At 34.8% G+C, this 16,208-nt stretch overlaps 1 protein-coding gene across 7 annotated transcripts in view; it reads left to right on the top strand.

The window, feature by feature from the left end:
• The window catches only part of AEBP2 (AE binding protein 2), a 115,133-nt gene that overhangs the window by 77,864 nt on the left and 21,061 nt on the right, over positions 1 to 16,208 (top strand). For 3 of the 7 annotated variants that reach the window (XR_008711540.1, XR_008711541.1, XM_055571399.1), the window contains exon 7: positions 727 to 840. Coding sequence is in view for 5 of the 7 variants with exons in the window: in XM_055571399.1 (XP_055427374.1) it covers positions 727 to 840 (114 nt within the window). In the remaining 2 variants the exon portion in view is untranslated. Of the gene's footprint in view, positions 1 to 726; positions 841 to 1,475; positions 2,313 to 2,356; positions 3,029 to 3,145; positions 3,173 to 3,723; positions 5,318 to 16,208 lie in introns of those variants that run through there. The other 4 variants (XM_055571423.1, XM_055571384.1, XM_055571392.1 and 1 more) reach the window with 3 other exon arrangements.

The following is a 16,208-nucleotide window of genomic DNA, read 5'->3' on the forward strand; positions in this document are numbered from 1 at the left end:
TTGCCTTCCTGAAAGTTTGTGTCAGCTTCTAATATCATCTCTGACATTAGAGAGCTTACTTCTGACTTTCTATCAACACTGGCTCTTGGAGTTTTTACATTTTGCATTTCTTTGATTATAAGGCAACTACATCTTTAGTGAATTAATGGTTTATGTCCTTTGTCTCCCCTATTCTTTTTCCCCTAATGAGAGTTCACTTTTTTCATACTGATTTGTAAGAGCTCTTTTTATAGTAAGGTTATAACTGTTCCTTAAAAAAAATTATATTTGGATGTCTGTAGTCTTAATATTTTAGAAATCGATCAATCCAAATATCAAAATGCTTTTATTCTGAAATTCATTTTTTCGAAGTGAAAATCTGGTGGGGTTTTTAGTTCTTATTTTTTTTATAAAGAACTAGATTTCAGCTTTTTATCACATCATGCTCTAATTTCACTTAGCAAGCTAAGAGACAGACAGTGTGTTAATATGTGTTTCCAAGTTGTAGGATGACTTTGCCATCAAAATTCATTTCCAGACTTATGTCTAAAATTTCACCATACCATTTTCTGGCTGGGTCTTTACATCCCCGTACTTAGATTACTGAGTTTCCTTGGTGTCTGATAAGCTTGTTAACCTAGGTGACCCAGTCAGACAAGTCAGAAAAAGCTGGGTAATGTGAGTAATGTGAAGGATAAATTTAATCTTAATGTTATTTCATATATGACTTGTTTTTTAAATTCACAGTCTGCCTGATGTGTGGGTGAATGAAAGTGAACGACATCAATTAAAAACTAAAGTAGTTCATTTATCAAAGCTACCCAAAGATACTGCCTTGCTTTTGGACCCAAACATATACAGGTAATTTAATCCTTGTTTTGATGTTTCACTTTGAATTGTAATCATAAATCTTAAATTTTGGTTATAAGGTCAGGACTTATAAGTACTGAGTTTCAGTATCAAGCACATCTTGCTTTCTGGAGCTTTGTATATGGAAATAACATCACAGTGATACATACATTGTAAACTCTAGAAGGGCAATATTTTGGTCAAGTTTATATGCCCGGTTAATTCCAGATTTATCTTGAGTAGCTTAGACTGTGATATAGAGTGTTTTGAAAATAAGTGCCTTTTGTTTAAGTATGTAATTCTTTTTTAATAATACCAAACATGTAGACCTGCTCATATATCACATGTTCACTGAATACCATTAATAGTTGAAGTTCTTAAACTTAAGCTCTTCCCAGACTTTTCAAAAGAGCAGTTCAAATATTACTGTGCTTGTTTTTAAGAGGTAGCTTAGAGTGTTCACATTTCTAAGTTTTTTGATCTTACCTTTGTTTTTGTGTGTCGTGCATATGGAATATGTTTAGTGGGGAAAGGAGAAGAGACCACCATTTCTGTCTATTTGCTGAGTCACTGTGCGGGTGCTTTACATAACACTTCCTCCTCACAGCAGGCCTGTGAAGTAGATGTTCCTATGTCTTATTTTACAGGTTAGAAATCTGAGGCAAGAGGTACATAGCTTGCCCAAAGTGACACAGCTAGGGTGTGACTGAACTCCATCCTGCATCTGTGCAAATGACATATACTACGGTGATGAAAAAAGGGGTTGAAAATGGTTAAAAGGCACTCTTAATGAGTGAACTTTCTGTATTTTAAAAAGGAATTCTATTTTAGTATATACTTTATATAGTAGTAGGTTGGATAAGAATAAAGTGACAAAATGATTGATAATCCCAAATGTGAATTTCAGCTGTCCTAAAGTACTATGTCTTGTGCCAAAATTTGAAACAAAGACTTTAATTTGAATGTTCTGTTCATTCCACGACTCAACTTCTTGGAATGTGAGACATCTTTTGAGAGTGAGATTCTCACATAATGGGCCTTGCTGCAAGGAGACATTGAGATGCTTCCAGACTTTAAAAGCATCTTTTGGTGAAGGTGCTAAGTCTGATGAAAACTTGTGTTTTTTCCAAAACTTGTGGAATGAACTAGGTTAATCAAGAAACTAGCTAGCAGAGAGAACAGTGAAATAACCTTAAATGATTTACCTTTCTCTTTTTAAAGAAAAATAATTGGATTAAAGAAAAATAATTGGATATTCATTATTTACTGGCTCCTAATTTAGGGCTTATTTCTGCTTATTCTTTGAAGGGAGTGATTAAAACTAGCATCCTAAAATAGTGGTATTTTGGGAGAACCAAGAATGGTCCTAAACATGCCTTAAGCAGTGAGTTGATAAAGGGGCATGAATTTTAAATAAAAGGTTGAGACTAACTTTTGTGTTTTTGCCCTGCATTCTACTTCCCACTCTCTATGAGAGTCTTCCTTTTTCACAGAATCAGCTTATTTTTGCTGTTCTTATGCTATATAGGAAGCAATATAGATATTTTGGTGAAAGTGACAAAAAAGTCATTCAAGCTCAGAACTGATGTCCAGAAGTGCATAGGACTTGCATCGCCTGTTCTCAGGGTATAATTCTGCAATTGTTACTAATTTCTGGGGTAATGAACATACACATTCTTAAGATGTATTTGGTACTTCTGTGAAGTTAATTTTCTTTAGTTGTAAACCATCTTCCAGCCATCTTAACATTTAATCTTGAGTCTATAAACTTTCATGCTTCTACGATTCTGGAAATTAGAATCAAATCTACCCTAAAGTGGTGCGGAGTTACAGAACCCCCTACATTTGCCATGCTGTAGCAGCTTGGCAATGCTTGGACTTTGAGTAGGAAAGCATGTGAAATTACGAGGGGAAGAAAGCAATTATTCTAATTTGTTTTAGGAGAAAAAGTTTGCAGCTTATGAACATCTCAAAATGAAAGCATGACAAACATTCCAAAAATATATTAACTTCAAAAGTAGCAGTAAAAAGGACATACTTATATGAAATTTAAACACTAAACACTAATTTAAATTTCATATAAATTTAAACATGAGATTCTTTTTTAGAAACACATTAATAGGTTACATGAGAAGGATTTGTTAAAAAGATGTATATTATGTAACTAAATTTATATCCACCATGTGAATGCTTAGGAAATAAATTTTCATGGTGATTGTCACATTTTCTATTTCTTATACATATTTGTATTTTTGAAGCACTTCATGTATTTTTCATTCAGTTGAATAAAAGATTATCCCTTTTTCTCTTTTTCTAGAACAATGCCGCAGAAGAGGTTGAAGAGGTAAAAAATAAATAAATACATAAAAAGCAAACAAGCGGGGACACCTGCAGTCTTAGTCACTGACAATGGGTTTTAGTAAAAGTTGCACATTAGAATCAACCCCCTTCCTTTTTTTCCCTTAAATCCAGTATTTAGAATATTTATGCTTAGTGTAAACATTCTGTGAATGAAGTAGGCTCTTCTGTGGAATATATTAATATATTACTGTATATCCACATTTTCATGGAGTGGTACTGTGGGAGACTGAGCAAACACTCTTCTGGCAACTTAGTGGAACAGCTTCTTAAAGGCTTTGCATGCTTGCTGCTTTAAGCTGCTTTTTTTTTTTTTAAACCCTTTAGTGATTACAGTAGTTGATATTGGAAAGAAAACCAATTACAACATGTGCCCTTACAAATACCAAAAGCACTGTAAGGATATTTGTCTTGACAGTGTCTATTGATTTGAAGTCTTATTAGGAAATATTTAGACAATGAAAATTATCGAGAGATAATTTACCTTTCAATTATGATAAATAGATGTGATTGGTTGCCATTTGTGTTCTTTTGCAGAACTCTGATAAGAAAAGTGTTCAATTTGTATTTAAGCAAACAGTGAACGACATTTGCAATCAACTAAAAATTCGTCTATCGAATTAGGGCTGAGAATTTCTGTTAAAGAGTGTTGCAGAATGTCTGGTGGCTCCCCTTTCAGAAGTAGGGTTTTTTCTCATGGAGTACAGTATGTTAATATTTACCTATATAACTAATTTGTTAACGGTTTTTGAAAAACCTCTATTTCAAATTATTTGGATAATCCTCATATTTTCATTTTAACCTATATAATAAGCCTCTTTTTTTTTTTTTTTTTTTTTGAGGAAAGCATTTGGTTTGTGAGCTGTTTTTTTCTTAACATAAGAAAAATCATATTTTTTTTACAAGTATCTTCAAACTGAATCCTTTATGCACCAAAGTTGGTTTTGAAAAGGAAAATAAAATCACTTTCTTGCTTGGTAAGCAAGAAGCCATATGGATTTTTTTTTTTTTAACTTACAAAAATGGAAATATGTGTAACTTGTTAGTATTGTATCAAACAAATGTTGCATAGAGTTAATAGAACATTGCTTGTAAATAATTCAGATTTGTAATATATTTTTATATTATGAAATGTACTGTAGATGTTTTTCTAGAGGCATGAAAAGTTAAATGTATATATTATGGGTAGAAATAATATTGAAGGATATTGTAATTCACTAGTGCTGCCAGAGGAATTGTTAATAAAGCACCTTCTTTAACAATAAATGTCTTTTGCAGACTTAAGGGACTATGTACTACTGTTAATATCTATAAGAGCAAAACACATTGAACATCCTTCCAGAAAGTCTTTGAGGGAGGACCTATTACCCATAATAGAATTATGGCACTCATTTCTGACAGTGACCGTGAAATCAATTATTTCCTTACTGTTGGAAGGACATATTGTAAAGTATGTGGTTATATGCAGTCAAACTGCAGAAACTACTCCTGATTGAGGAGTTTTCACTTTACTACAGTGATATAAAAAAACCAGCAGTTTTTACACTAAAATTTTTTAAAGAAAGAATAGACAAAAATATAGAATTAATAAGCCTTTTGGTTCCAAAATGGGAAAGGTTCCATGATACATAAATCATTTCTCATTTACTTTAAAAAAATTTAAAAAAATGATAAAAATTATGGGAGGCTTTATTCGTTAACAATGGGGTTAAAGAACTATATACATGAAGTAAGTCATATAAAGTTAAATGAAGTGCAAATAAAAGCACTGCTTCTGTAAGACATTCTGGAATGGTTGTTTAATAAGGGTATTATTCATACGATCTGTAGCAAATGTGATTTTATTTTTGAAAAGAAGAAAAGCAGTGTGTTCTCTTACTATTTTTTGTTTTCTTTTGCTTAAGCACTTCATCAGTTGCTTTATTCTGTATCTATGAAGTAATCTGCAATCTCCTTTGTTCTTTTTAAATTTTGATTTGTTATAAAATTGCCAAATAGTGTTTCAGATATATAGTTTGTACCTGTATTTTTATTTTATTGCCTCATGTTCTTGTAAGTCATTCTTAATTGACCGATGATTGTAGACCTTGCCTGAGTATTTTTTCTAATAAAACAAAGCAAATCACATTTAGTTTCAGAATTGTAACAATTCAATTAAGTTTTAAAACGACATCTGAATTATACACTTAATGTTTTCTTCAGGGGCACAGCAGATAAATTAGTTTTCCCATTGTGTAGAAATACTAAGATGGTCAAAACCAAATTTCATGGTTATTGATTACCCTCTGAGTACTCAGTCACTCATGATACTCTGCTGCTTATCTGACTTTGTTCTGATACTATTTACACACACCAAAAAGAATATGGAATTAAAATGAAATAGTTTTATAACTTGTATGTATACATATATACACACATGCAATTATGATTGGGAAATAAGTGTGGAAATTTTTACTTTATGCTGTTTTTTTAGTAATAGCTATCCATATATATTATCCCTATCCCTGTATTCCCCACCCTTCTGCATCTCTTCCCCTCACCTATATATATATATATATATATATATATATATATATAAAATATACATTGTCTTTTCAGCAGCAGGCAAAACAGCAGCTCACAGACATACCCATTCATTTACTTGTGGCTGCTTTCTTCCTGTGTGACAGAGTTAAGTAGTGACACTTTATTACCTGCAAGCACAAAATGTTTGCTATCTGACCTTTTAAGGAAAAATTTGTCAATCCCTGGTTAATTTTTCTATATCAATCCCTGATAAATTTTTCTATAAAATAAACCTAGATTGCACAAATTATATTTTAATATGATAGTATTATCTTGGTAACAAAGCAGCACATTAAATTTTGGTGAAGCTTTTTAATATACATGAGAGTATAAATACTGCCAGACTAAGATACATGCAACAAATGGTGTTTGTGTTTTTTTTTTTAACTCTTACATTGGAGTTCTTAATAGTTACTAATATTTCCCCCTTTGTTATTGTATTTTGTTTTACTCAATAGGACTAAATGAGATTATGTAAATCGGATCATGTTTAAATCATAAGGTTCATCTTCTCTATCTGAAAGACTCTTGGAAGTGGAAAGTATTGTAAAATTTAAAGATGTTTATTTTTCTAATAAACTTTTTCAAATATAAATCTTCCCTAAAGTGGACACACATTACCTCTGAACTTCAGACGAAGGAAAATTAAGGTGGACAGTAGTTGACTCTCAATGCGTATTTTAAGATCTGTTTTATTCTCATTGAAAGCATTGATAATCATATCAGTAAATCTTTGTGAAACTTCTCCTTCTACACCTTAATAAAATATTTTAAATATGCAAGTACTCATAAAAGGATAGAATTTGCCACAGTTATTTAATACATCTTTTATTGTTTGCTGTTTGAATTCTTTTAAAAATATCATATGGTTGGTTAGCAAAAGTGTTAGATATTTGAATAAAGTATAAAAGTGGGTAAATATAGTTGAAGTCTTTAAAATAGTTGATGGGGGCTTCCTATATGATTACAACTTTTTTCTTTTCTTTTTATAGTCTAATACCTTTTCATATGTTCTCTAAAAGACAAAGAGAAATTCTTATTTAGGTAGATTCTCTATTGGAAAAACTGATACGTTTATATGTATAGCAAGGCTGGGGGTTGCACACCTACAAGGGAATGCTTATATATAAAGCCTTTATTAAAAAGAGTACAATCATATATGTCATTTGAATGTCTTGGGGGTTTTTTGTTTTTTGAGAGAAGTGGTTTTTTTTGTTTGTTTGTTTTAATGAATAGTATTTTTCTACTTTTAAAATGTAAGAAATGTTTCTTAAAAGGTAAGATTTTAAGATAAAATGTCTTATATATTTTTATTTTTTAATTCTTAAAAGAATCTGACCTAGTAGAGGACATTTTGCAATTCAAACACTAGCTTTAATACCAATAAAGTCTGAGGAGTTTTTTTGTTTTTTAATGGTTTTAGAGTATTTTGTCATTACTAATGGTTATGAGCTTCAGTAGCCTTGAGAATGTAACAAGTGCTGTATTACTTTAAATTAAACATTTTAAAACATATTTACATAGTCCAGTTCATTCTCTGAGTCAGATTTGCATGGCATATAACACATGGTTCTATATTACTGTGAAAATTAAAAAGGACTTGTAAACAGAGCAGAAATTGCAACCCATTTTTTTTTCTAGGTCGATAGTCTTTCTACTATACCAAATGGCTTTTCACAGTGTGAAAGAGAAAATAAATGTGTTGTAATACCACTACAAAGTTGTTTTCAGTGTTTCAGCCATAGCCAGTCTCTAACATAATACATGGTACAAAATTAGTCTCTAAAATATTTATTGAATGAGTGTTATAGGTGAATTACTTGTTACAGAAAGGTATTTTGGAGAGTATGGCTGAAGCACACTGTCTTAAATGATACTCTGTGGTAATATTTATATTTGAACCTTATTATAAAGGGAACTACAGTTTGCCTGAACATTCTCAATGAAAAGAATTATTGATGTTATATTTTTGCATACTCAGTTGTAATAGTATTTTTAGTTTGTTTACTTTTGTGAAAAATGTTCTCAATCTCATTTTTGTAGAGTGCCCCTCCCCTTATTGAAGCACAGTTGATTTATAATGTTTTGTTAGTTTTTGGTGTACTGTAAAGTGATTCATACACACACACACACACACACACACACACAGGTTTGTAGAAGCCCTTTTTAAAATAATAAGACTTCAGTTACATTTATGGTATGCGTAACATGTTTTGAAGTAATAACACTATTTTAAAGGAGTTACCTAGTATTTGATTAATTTATCTTAATGTTTTTATCTTACAGCATTGTAAGGACCTTTTTTCCTTTTCAGTATTTATAAGACCCTGCTAGTGAGAGAGCTACATTTTTTAAGTCTTACAAATTTATTATGAAATTGCTAAAGGTTTTTATGTTCCTATTAAAGAAAGCCATTTCAGGAATTCATTTATATTGGGATGCCTAATAAGACTCATATAAGATTATTACATGTTTGAGGGAATTTTTTACTTTTAGAAAAGCAAATTTTTGTAGCTAAGTTACACAAATTTAGTGTATAGCTAAGATAGTAAAATGTGAGCATGGTGAGCATTTACTCTTGGTTGCTGGGCCCAGTGCAAGTAGTTTTGTGTTAACATCATTGAGCATTGCAGAACAGTAGGTCAGAAGATTTCCCATAACATTACATTTTGACACACTGCAGTTTGCTCATCATCAAAAGTTGAGTTTCAGTCTAATACCAGTTGACCTGCTTTACCTGTTTTGTTCTTCCACACATGTATTTGATTTGCTAATATTTGTTGAGTGCTTTTGCATCTGTGTTCATCAGTGACACTGTCTGTATTTTTTTTTTTTTGTATTGTCCTTGTGCTAGCCTTGTAAAATGAGTTTAGAAGCATTTCCTCTTTTCAGTTTTTTGGAAGAGTCCGAGTCTAGCTTTTCTTTGAATGTTTGGTAGAATTCACATGTGAAGCCATCTGGTCCTAGACATTTATTTTTTGGGAGGTTTTTGATTAGTATTTCAATTTCTCTGCTAGCAATTGGTCTAATGATTGGCCCATTCAGGTTTTCTGTTTCTTTATGATTCAGTCTTAGAAGGTTCCATGATTCTAAGTATTTATCCATTTCTCTTACATTGTCCAGTTTGTTGGCATATAATTTTCATAGTATTCTCTTATAATCTGTTGTATTTCTGTGGTATCTGTTGTAATTTCTCATTTTCGTTTTCAGGTTTTATTTATCAGGTACTTTTTTCGTAGTTTAGCTAAAGGTTTGTCAGTTTTCTTTTTTTTTAAATCTATTGTTTTTTTACCCTCTAATTGATTTATTTCTCTTGATCTTTATGTCCTTCCTTCTACTGACTTTGGACTTTGCTCCTTTTCTAATTCCTTCAGGTGTAAGATTTGAATTTTTATTTGAAATTTTTCTTGTTTCTTGAGGTAGGCCTGTATTGCTATGAATTTCCCTCTTAATACCATTTTGGCTGCATCCCGTAGATTTGGTAATGGCGTATTTACGTTTTGATTTGTCCTCAGGTAATAAAAACATTTCTTCTTTGGTTGACCCAGTGGTTGTTCAGTAACATGTTGTTAAGTCTCCACATATTTGGTGAATTTTCCAGTTTTTTCTTATAGTTCATTTCTGTGGGTTGGAAAAGATGTTTGATCTGTGTCTTAATTAATTTATTGAGTCTTGGTATTACATTCCAGAATATGGTCTGTTCTTCAGGATGTTCTATGTGATCTTGAGAAGAATGTGTGTTTTGTGACATTTGGATGAAATGTCCTATATATGTGTTTATCAAGTCCAATCTGATGTATTGTTTCACTGAAGACTGCTGTCTCCTTGTGGCTTCCTATCTGGATGGTCTGTCCATTGATGTAAGTGGGGTGTTAAAGTCCTGTACTATTACTGTGTTGCTCTCAGTTTCTTTCTGTAGGTCTGTTAATTGCCTTAATGTATTTTGGTGCTCCTGTGTAATTTGCATATATATTATTAACTGTTATACCTTCTTGATGAATTGTCCCCTTTATCATCATATACTGTCCATCTTTGTCTCTCATTACCCTTTTGGGGTCTGTTTTGTCTGCTGTTTGCTTGGAATGTCATCTTCTTTTCTTTCACTTTGAGCCTATGTTTGTCTTTAGAGCTGAGTCTTCTGGAGGCAACATATAGTTGGGTCTTGTTATTTTAATCTTTTCAACCAGCATGTATGTATCTTTCTTATTTTTTTGGTCTGAAGCCTGTGGTTTGTGGGGTATTCGTTCCCTGACCAGGGATTGAACCAGGGCCACGGCAGTGAAAGCACCCAAGTCCTAAGCACCGGAGTGCCGGGGAACTCCCATACCCTGTATCTTTTTGATTGATGAATTCAATCCATTTACATTTAGGGTGGTATTAACAATTGATGAATAAGGACTTACTATTAATTTTATCTTTTATTTTCTGGTTATTCTGTATCTTTGTTGTTTCTTTTGTGTGTGTCTATTTCTGTCTGCCATTTTAGCTTGGTGGTTTTCTGTAATGTTTTTCTTAGTTCCTCTTTTGTTGTGTTTTGTATCTTAGCTAGAATTATATTCGGAGAAGGCAATGGCATCCCACTCTAGTACTCCTGCCTGGAAAATCCCATGGACAGAGGAGCCTGATTGGCTGCAGTCCATGGGGTCGCTAAGAGTCGGATACGACTGAGCGACTTCCCTTTCACTTTTCACTTTCATGCATTGGAGAAGGAAATGGCAACCCACTCCAGTGTTCTTGCCTGGAGAATCCCAGGGATGGGGGAGCCTGGTGGGCTGCCGTCTATGGGGTTGCACAGAGTCGGACACAACTGAAGTGACTTAGCGGTAGAATTATATTGCATGGTTACCATGGGATGTGTATAAATTTCTCATAGATAAAGTAGTTCTTTTCCTGCTGATAGCATCTTATCTTCCTTTGCCTATAGGAATTTTCTGCAATATTTTTGTGGTCCCAAATTATTGTTATTTAGCAAATTGACATCACTTTAGTTATTTTTACTTCTTTTTCCTCTTTAACCTTTATGTTGTAATTAAATGTTTAACAGCGTCTTCTAGTACAGAATTTACAGTTTTCTGATTCTCTTAGAATTAGAAATTCTATTACCTTACTCAAAGTTTTGTGTCTTTTCATTTCAGAAGGAAGATCTTTCAGCACTTTTTGTAAGGCAGTCCTGTGTCTGTGTGTGTGCTGAATCATAGTCTGACTCTTTGTGACCCCATGGACTGTAGCCCGCCAGGCTACTCTGTCCATGGAATTTTCCAGACAAGAATACTGGGACGGGTTGCCATTTCCTGCTCCAGGGGATCTTCCTAACCCAAGGATCCAACCCTCATTTGGTGCCACCTGCCTAGTGGTCATGAACCTCATCAGCTTTTGTTTGGGAAAACCTTTATTTCTCCTTCATATCTAAAGAGTAACTTTGCTGGATAGGGTATTCTTGGCTCACAGTTTTTGTCTTTCAGTATTTTGAGTATGTCATTCCACTCTCTCCGGTCCTGTAGTGTTTCTACTGAGAAAACTGCTTGTTTAGTAGCTCAACCATGTCCCAACTGATTTGCAATCCTATGGACTGTAACCCACCAGGCTCCTCTGTCCATGGGATTTCCCAGGAAAGAATCCTGGAGTGGGTTGCCATTTCCTTCTCAAAGAGATCATCTCAACTTAGGGATTGAGCCTGGGTCTCTGCATTATTGCAGGCAGATTCTTTACCACTGAGCCACTGGTGAAGGCTGATACTGAGAATGCTGCTGGTAGGTAGTCTAATGGGAGTTTCTTCGTAGGTTACTCTTTTTTTTTTTTTTTTTTACCTTGACTGTCTTTAAAACTCTTTGTCACTGGCTTTTGACAGTTTTAATATGATGTATCTGGAAAGAGGTCTTTTTGCATTGAGGGTATTAGGTGTCTCTTAGTTTCATAGATTTGTGCATCCAGTTCTTTCTCCAGGTTTGGGAACTTCTCAGCAATTACTTCTTTAAATAAATTCTCTTTTCCCTCTCTTCTGGGATACCCATTTTTCTTATAACTTGATAGTTCTCGTAGAATTTCTTCTCCTTTTAGATCTTATTCTTTCCTTTTCTACCTGTATCATTTCTAGATTTCTGTTTTCAGACTCACCTGAAGAGCAATTCTGTCTTCCCTACCATCTGCTTTATATCCAGTGCTTTCTAATGTGTTCTTCATCTCAGTTATTGAGTGCTTTAATTCCAGAATTCATTTGGTTCTCTTCAACAGTTTCAATCTGTTTGTTAAAGTGTTCTTTCTGCTCATGAATTTTTAAAATACTTTTTCTGAATTTTCTTGTAGCTCATTGTGTTTCTTCATGACAGCCCTTCTGAATCAGATTACAGTATTCTGTGACTTTAAGTTCGGTATTTGGAGAATTGTTTTCTTCTTGTGATACTATGTTACTGTGGTTTCTTGTGTTTGATTTCCTTTTCTGATGCATTTGAAGTAGTGAATAATGTTCTTCAGGCAAAGCTTTTTGATTCTGACAGTAGGTGAGTAATGAGAGGTCTTTGTTTTCCAGTTTAGTTGCTAAGTCGTGTCTGAGTCTTCTGCAACCCCATGGACTGTAGTCCATCAGGCCCCTCTGTCCATGGGATTTTTATATCTTCTTATGATCCCTTCAAGCCCACTCTGGATGCAGTCTTTTGTTGTCATTGGAAGAAATCTCATTTAGTTTTCTTAGTTTTTCTGATTATGCTTGGGTAAAAAAAGCTCCCCAAATTTCAGAAAGTCATTTTAGCCATTTAATGATTTCATGAAGTATTTATCTTAGGCAATTTTTCCTGTTCTCTTAGGTGTGTTTTGACAGACACTCACAATTATGAAATTACCAACACAATCAAGATACAGAACGTGTCAGTCACCTCCTGTAGGTTTCCTCCTGTGCAGTTCATCCTTCCCCTTGCTCCAGCCTCTGGCAACTGCTGATCAGTATTCTCTCTTTAATACAGATTGGTTTGCATTTTCTAAGATTTTGTATAAATGGAATCATACACACACACACGTACTCCTTTGTGTCTGGTTTCTTTCAGTGTAATGACTTTGAAATGGATCAGCAAATACTGTTTTAAGTATTTACATTTTCTGTTTATCTAGAGACATTAAACACGTGTTTTGTCTTTGTATTCTAAGTAGGCATTGGAAACATTGAAAATTAAATGCTTCTGACCAGATTATTAATTAAGATTTATTAATAGTGAATAAATGCAATATACTTCTTAAATATAATTGGGTAGCATTAAACACATTAAGACAGTTTTTTATTAAAACAAATGGTTTAATTATAATTTCATAATTTATATCTGTTTCTAAAGTAGTTGGGGCTTCCCTTGTAGCTTAGTAGGTAAGGAATTCGCCCGCAATGCAGGAGACCTGGGCTCGATCCCTGAGTTGGGAAGATCCCCTGGAGAAGGAAATGGCAACCCACTGCAGTATCATTGCCTGGAAAATCTCATGGACAGAGGAGCCTGGTGGGGTGCAGTCCATGGGATCACAAAGAGTCACGCACAACTGAGCGACTAACACGTAAGGTATTGTGTGACTTAGGATCGAAGTCCTTAGCTGTTTCTTTACATTGGAGATGTGAGAATAAATATTTCTAGCAAAGAAATAGGGCTGTCACACTTAGAATGTCATGAAGTTTACATACAAAATTAGTAAAATGTTAGTAGAAAGTAAAATCTTAAGTGCATGTGTAAAGGGCAAGGGCTTGCCACTGTTGATCCCATGGGATTGAAAACTGTGGATGGGAGATGAAAGGCAGTATATGAATGAATGAAATATACAGTGGGTTATGTGGTGTAAACGCTGTGAAGAAAAACGAAGATGGAAGAGGATTTGTGATGCAGTGTAAGTGGTAGTTGATAAAACCTTATTGATAAGGTGACTTGAGAGCAAATCCCTGAAGATACTAAGTTCAGAGCCTTAATATAGATTAAGGTATCTCAGGGAAGAATGTTTCTAGCAGAGAATAGCAAGTCTAAAAACCCTTGAGGCAAGAGCAGTCATTTCAAATACATATATCAAGTACTTGACCTCATCCCAGCATAATCCCAAGCATTGGTGATGCTACCTTGAACAAAGCGCTAAAAGAATTATTTCAGCTTCTTGGAGCCTGTGTTTTAATAAAGCTTAATGTGTTGTTGGGCTGGGGTTGATGCAAAAGGACTTCATGTTTGAGGAGGCGAGAAGAGCAGTTAAAAGACTATTAAAATAAGCAGCTGCTGGAACCAGAGTGAATGGTGGTAAAAAGTTAGGTATTAATTGGCAGTTAGATTTGCTGAGAGTGGATGAGGTGTGAGTGACTCTAGAATGACTCCACATTTGGAGGGTGAATTAAGCTTTGAGTGGTTTACACTTGGATTGCTTATTAGACATCCAAGTAGTAGTGTGTGAGTCAGAAAGGAACGTACAGTGGAAATGGTTTAAAATCGAAGACTATGAATGCAGTTTACACACTTCCATTGACATCTAGGTTAAGTTAAACATTCATCAGGGTGAGTTTATCATTTCAGTTCCAGTGAAGAGTTTATAAAGCTTCCTTTTGAGTCTTGTTTAGTTGCTGGGTTGTGTCTGACACTTGTGACCCTATGGACTGTAGCCCGCCAGGCTCTTCTGTCCATGGGGTTTCTGAGTCAAGAATACTGGATTGGATAGCCATTTTCTATTCCAGGGGATCTTTCCTACCCAGGGATTGAGCTTCATCTCCTGTGTTGCTGGCAGTTTCTTTACAGCTGAGCCTCCTTTGTGATTAAAAAAAAAAAAAAAGAAAAATCTAGGCACAGAAAGACAGTTGCATACGCTTTATATTGAAAAAGCAAGAGAGTTCCAGAAAAACATCTATTTCTGCTTCATTGACTATGCCAAAGCCTTTGACTGTGTGGATCACAATAAACTGTGGAAAATTCTGAAACAGATGGGAATACCAGACCACCTGACCTGCATCTTGAGAAATCTGTATTCAGGTCAGAAAGCAACAGTTAGAACTGGACATGGAACAACAGACTGGTTCCAAATAAGAAAAGGAGGATGTGAAGGCTGTATATTGTCATCCTGCTTATTTAACTTCTCTGCAGTGTACATCATGAGAAACACTAGGCTGGAAGAAGCACAAGGTGAAATCAAGATTGCTGGGAGAAATATCAATAATCTCAGATATGCAGTTGATACCACCTTTATGGCAGAAAGTGAAGAAGGACTAAAAAACCTCTTGATGAAAGTGAGAGTGAAAAAGTTGGCTTAAAGGTCAACATTCAGAAAACTAAGGTCATGGCATCTGGCCCCATCACTTCATGGGAAATAGATGAGGAAACAGTGGAAACAGTGCCAGACTTTATTTTTGGGGGCTCCAAAATCACTGCAGATGGTGAGTGCTGCCATGAAATAAAAAGATGCTTACTCCTTGGAAGAAAAGTTACGACCAACCTAGACAGCATATTAAAAAGCAGACATTATTTTGCCAACAAAGGTCCGTCTAGACAAGGCTATGGTTTTTCCAGTAGTCATGTATGTATGTGAGAATTGGACTATAAAGAAAGCTGAACGCCGAAGAGTTGATGCTTTTGAACTGTGGTGTTGGAAAAGACACTTGAGAGTCCCTTGGACTGCAAGGAGATCCAACCAGTCCATCCTAAAGGAAATCAATCCTGAATATTCATTGAAAGGACTGATGTTGAAGCTGAAACTCCAGTACTTTGGCCACCTGATGGGAAGAGCTGACTCATTGGAAAAGACCCTGGTGCTGGGAAAGATTGAAGGTGGGAGGAGAAGGGGACAACAGAGCATGAGATGGTTGGATGGCATCACCAACTCAATAGACATGAGTTTGAGTAAACTCCAGGAGTTGGTAATGGACAGGCTTGGCGTGCTGCAATCCATGGGGTTGCAGAGTTGGACACGACTGAACGACTGAACCGAACTAGATCTTCCACAGATTTAAATGAATTATCTTAAATGTTTTTGGCAAAGTGTGGGCTAAGTGGGCATTATCACTTGTACTAACAGGAATGGTGAACATCTTTTGAGACACCAACTGCTGGATTCTGTTCTGAGTTCCTTAGGTGCACTGATCAATTTAATCCTCAAAAATAGCTCTAAAAAGCTGGGATCATGCATTGTATGGTGGAGAAAGCAGGTGCAGAGAGGTTAAGTGATGTTTCCAAGATTACATAGTGATCATTTGGACAGATCTGTTGGGCAGTTTGTGAATAATATCCCAGAGGAAGTGATTTTCAAACTTGACTTAGAAGGGTGTAGTGACCTTTGCCAGAGGAAATCGCATGTGCAAAAAAGACCAAAATTTTTTGAACAGTGGTGCAACTATTTAGTGCCAAGCATGTCCTTGGTACTTTGAATAAAAATGAATAAGGGGTTCTGTTCATACTTTCCAGACTTGAGAGGAGGAAGAAGATGACAGTGGCATTAACATGACCACTGTGCAGCGTGGAGGGCTG

Source organism: Bubalus kerabau, chromosome 1 (genome assembly GCF_029407905.1).
Source record: "Bubalus kerabau isolate K-KA32 ecotype Philippines breed swamp buffalo chromosome 1, PCC_UOA_SB_1v2, whole genome shotgun sequence".
Classification (NCBI taxonomy): Eukaryota; Metazoa; Chordata; class Mammalia; order Artiodactyla; family Bovidae; genus Bubalus; species Bubalus kerabau.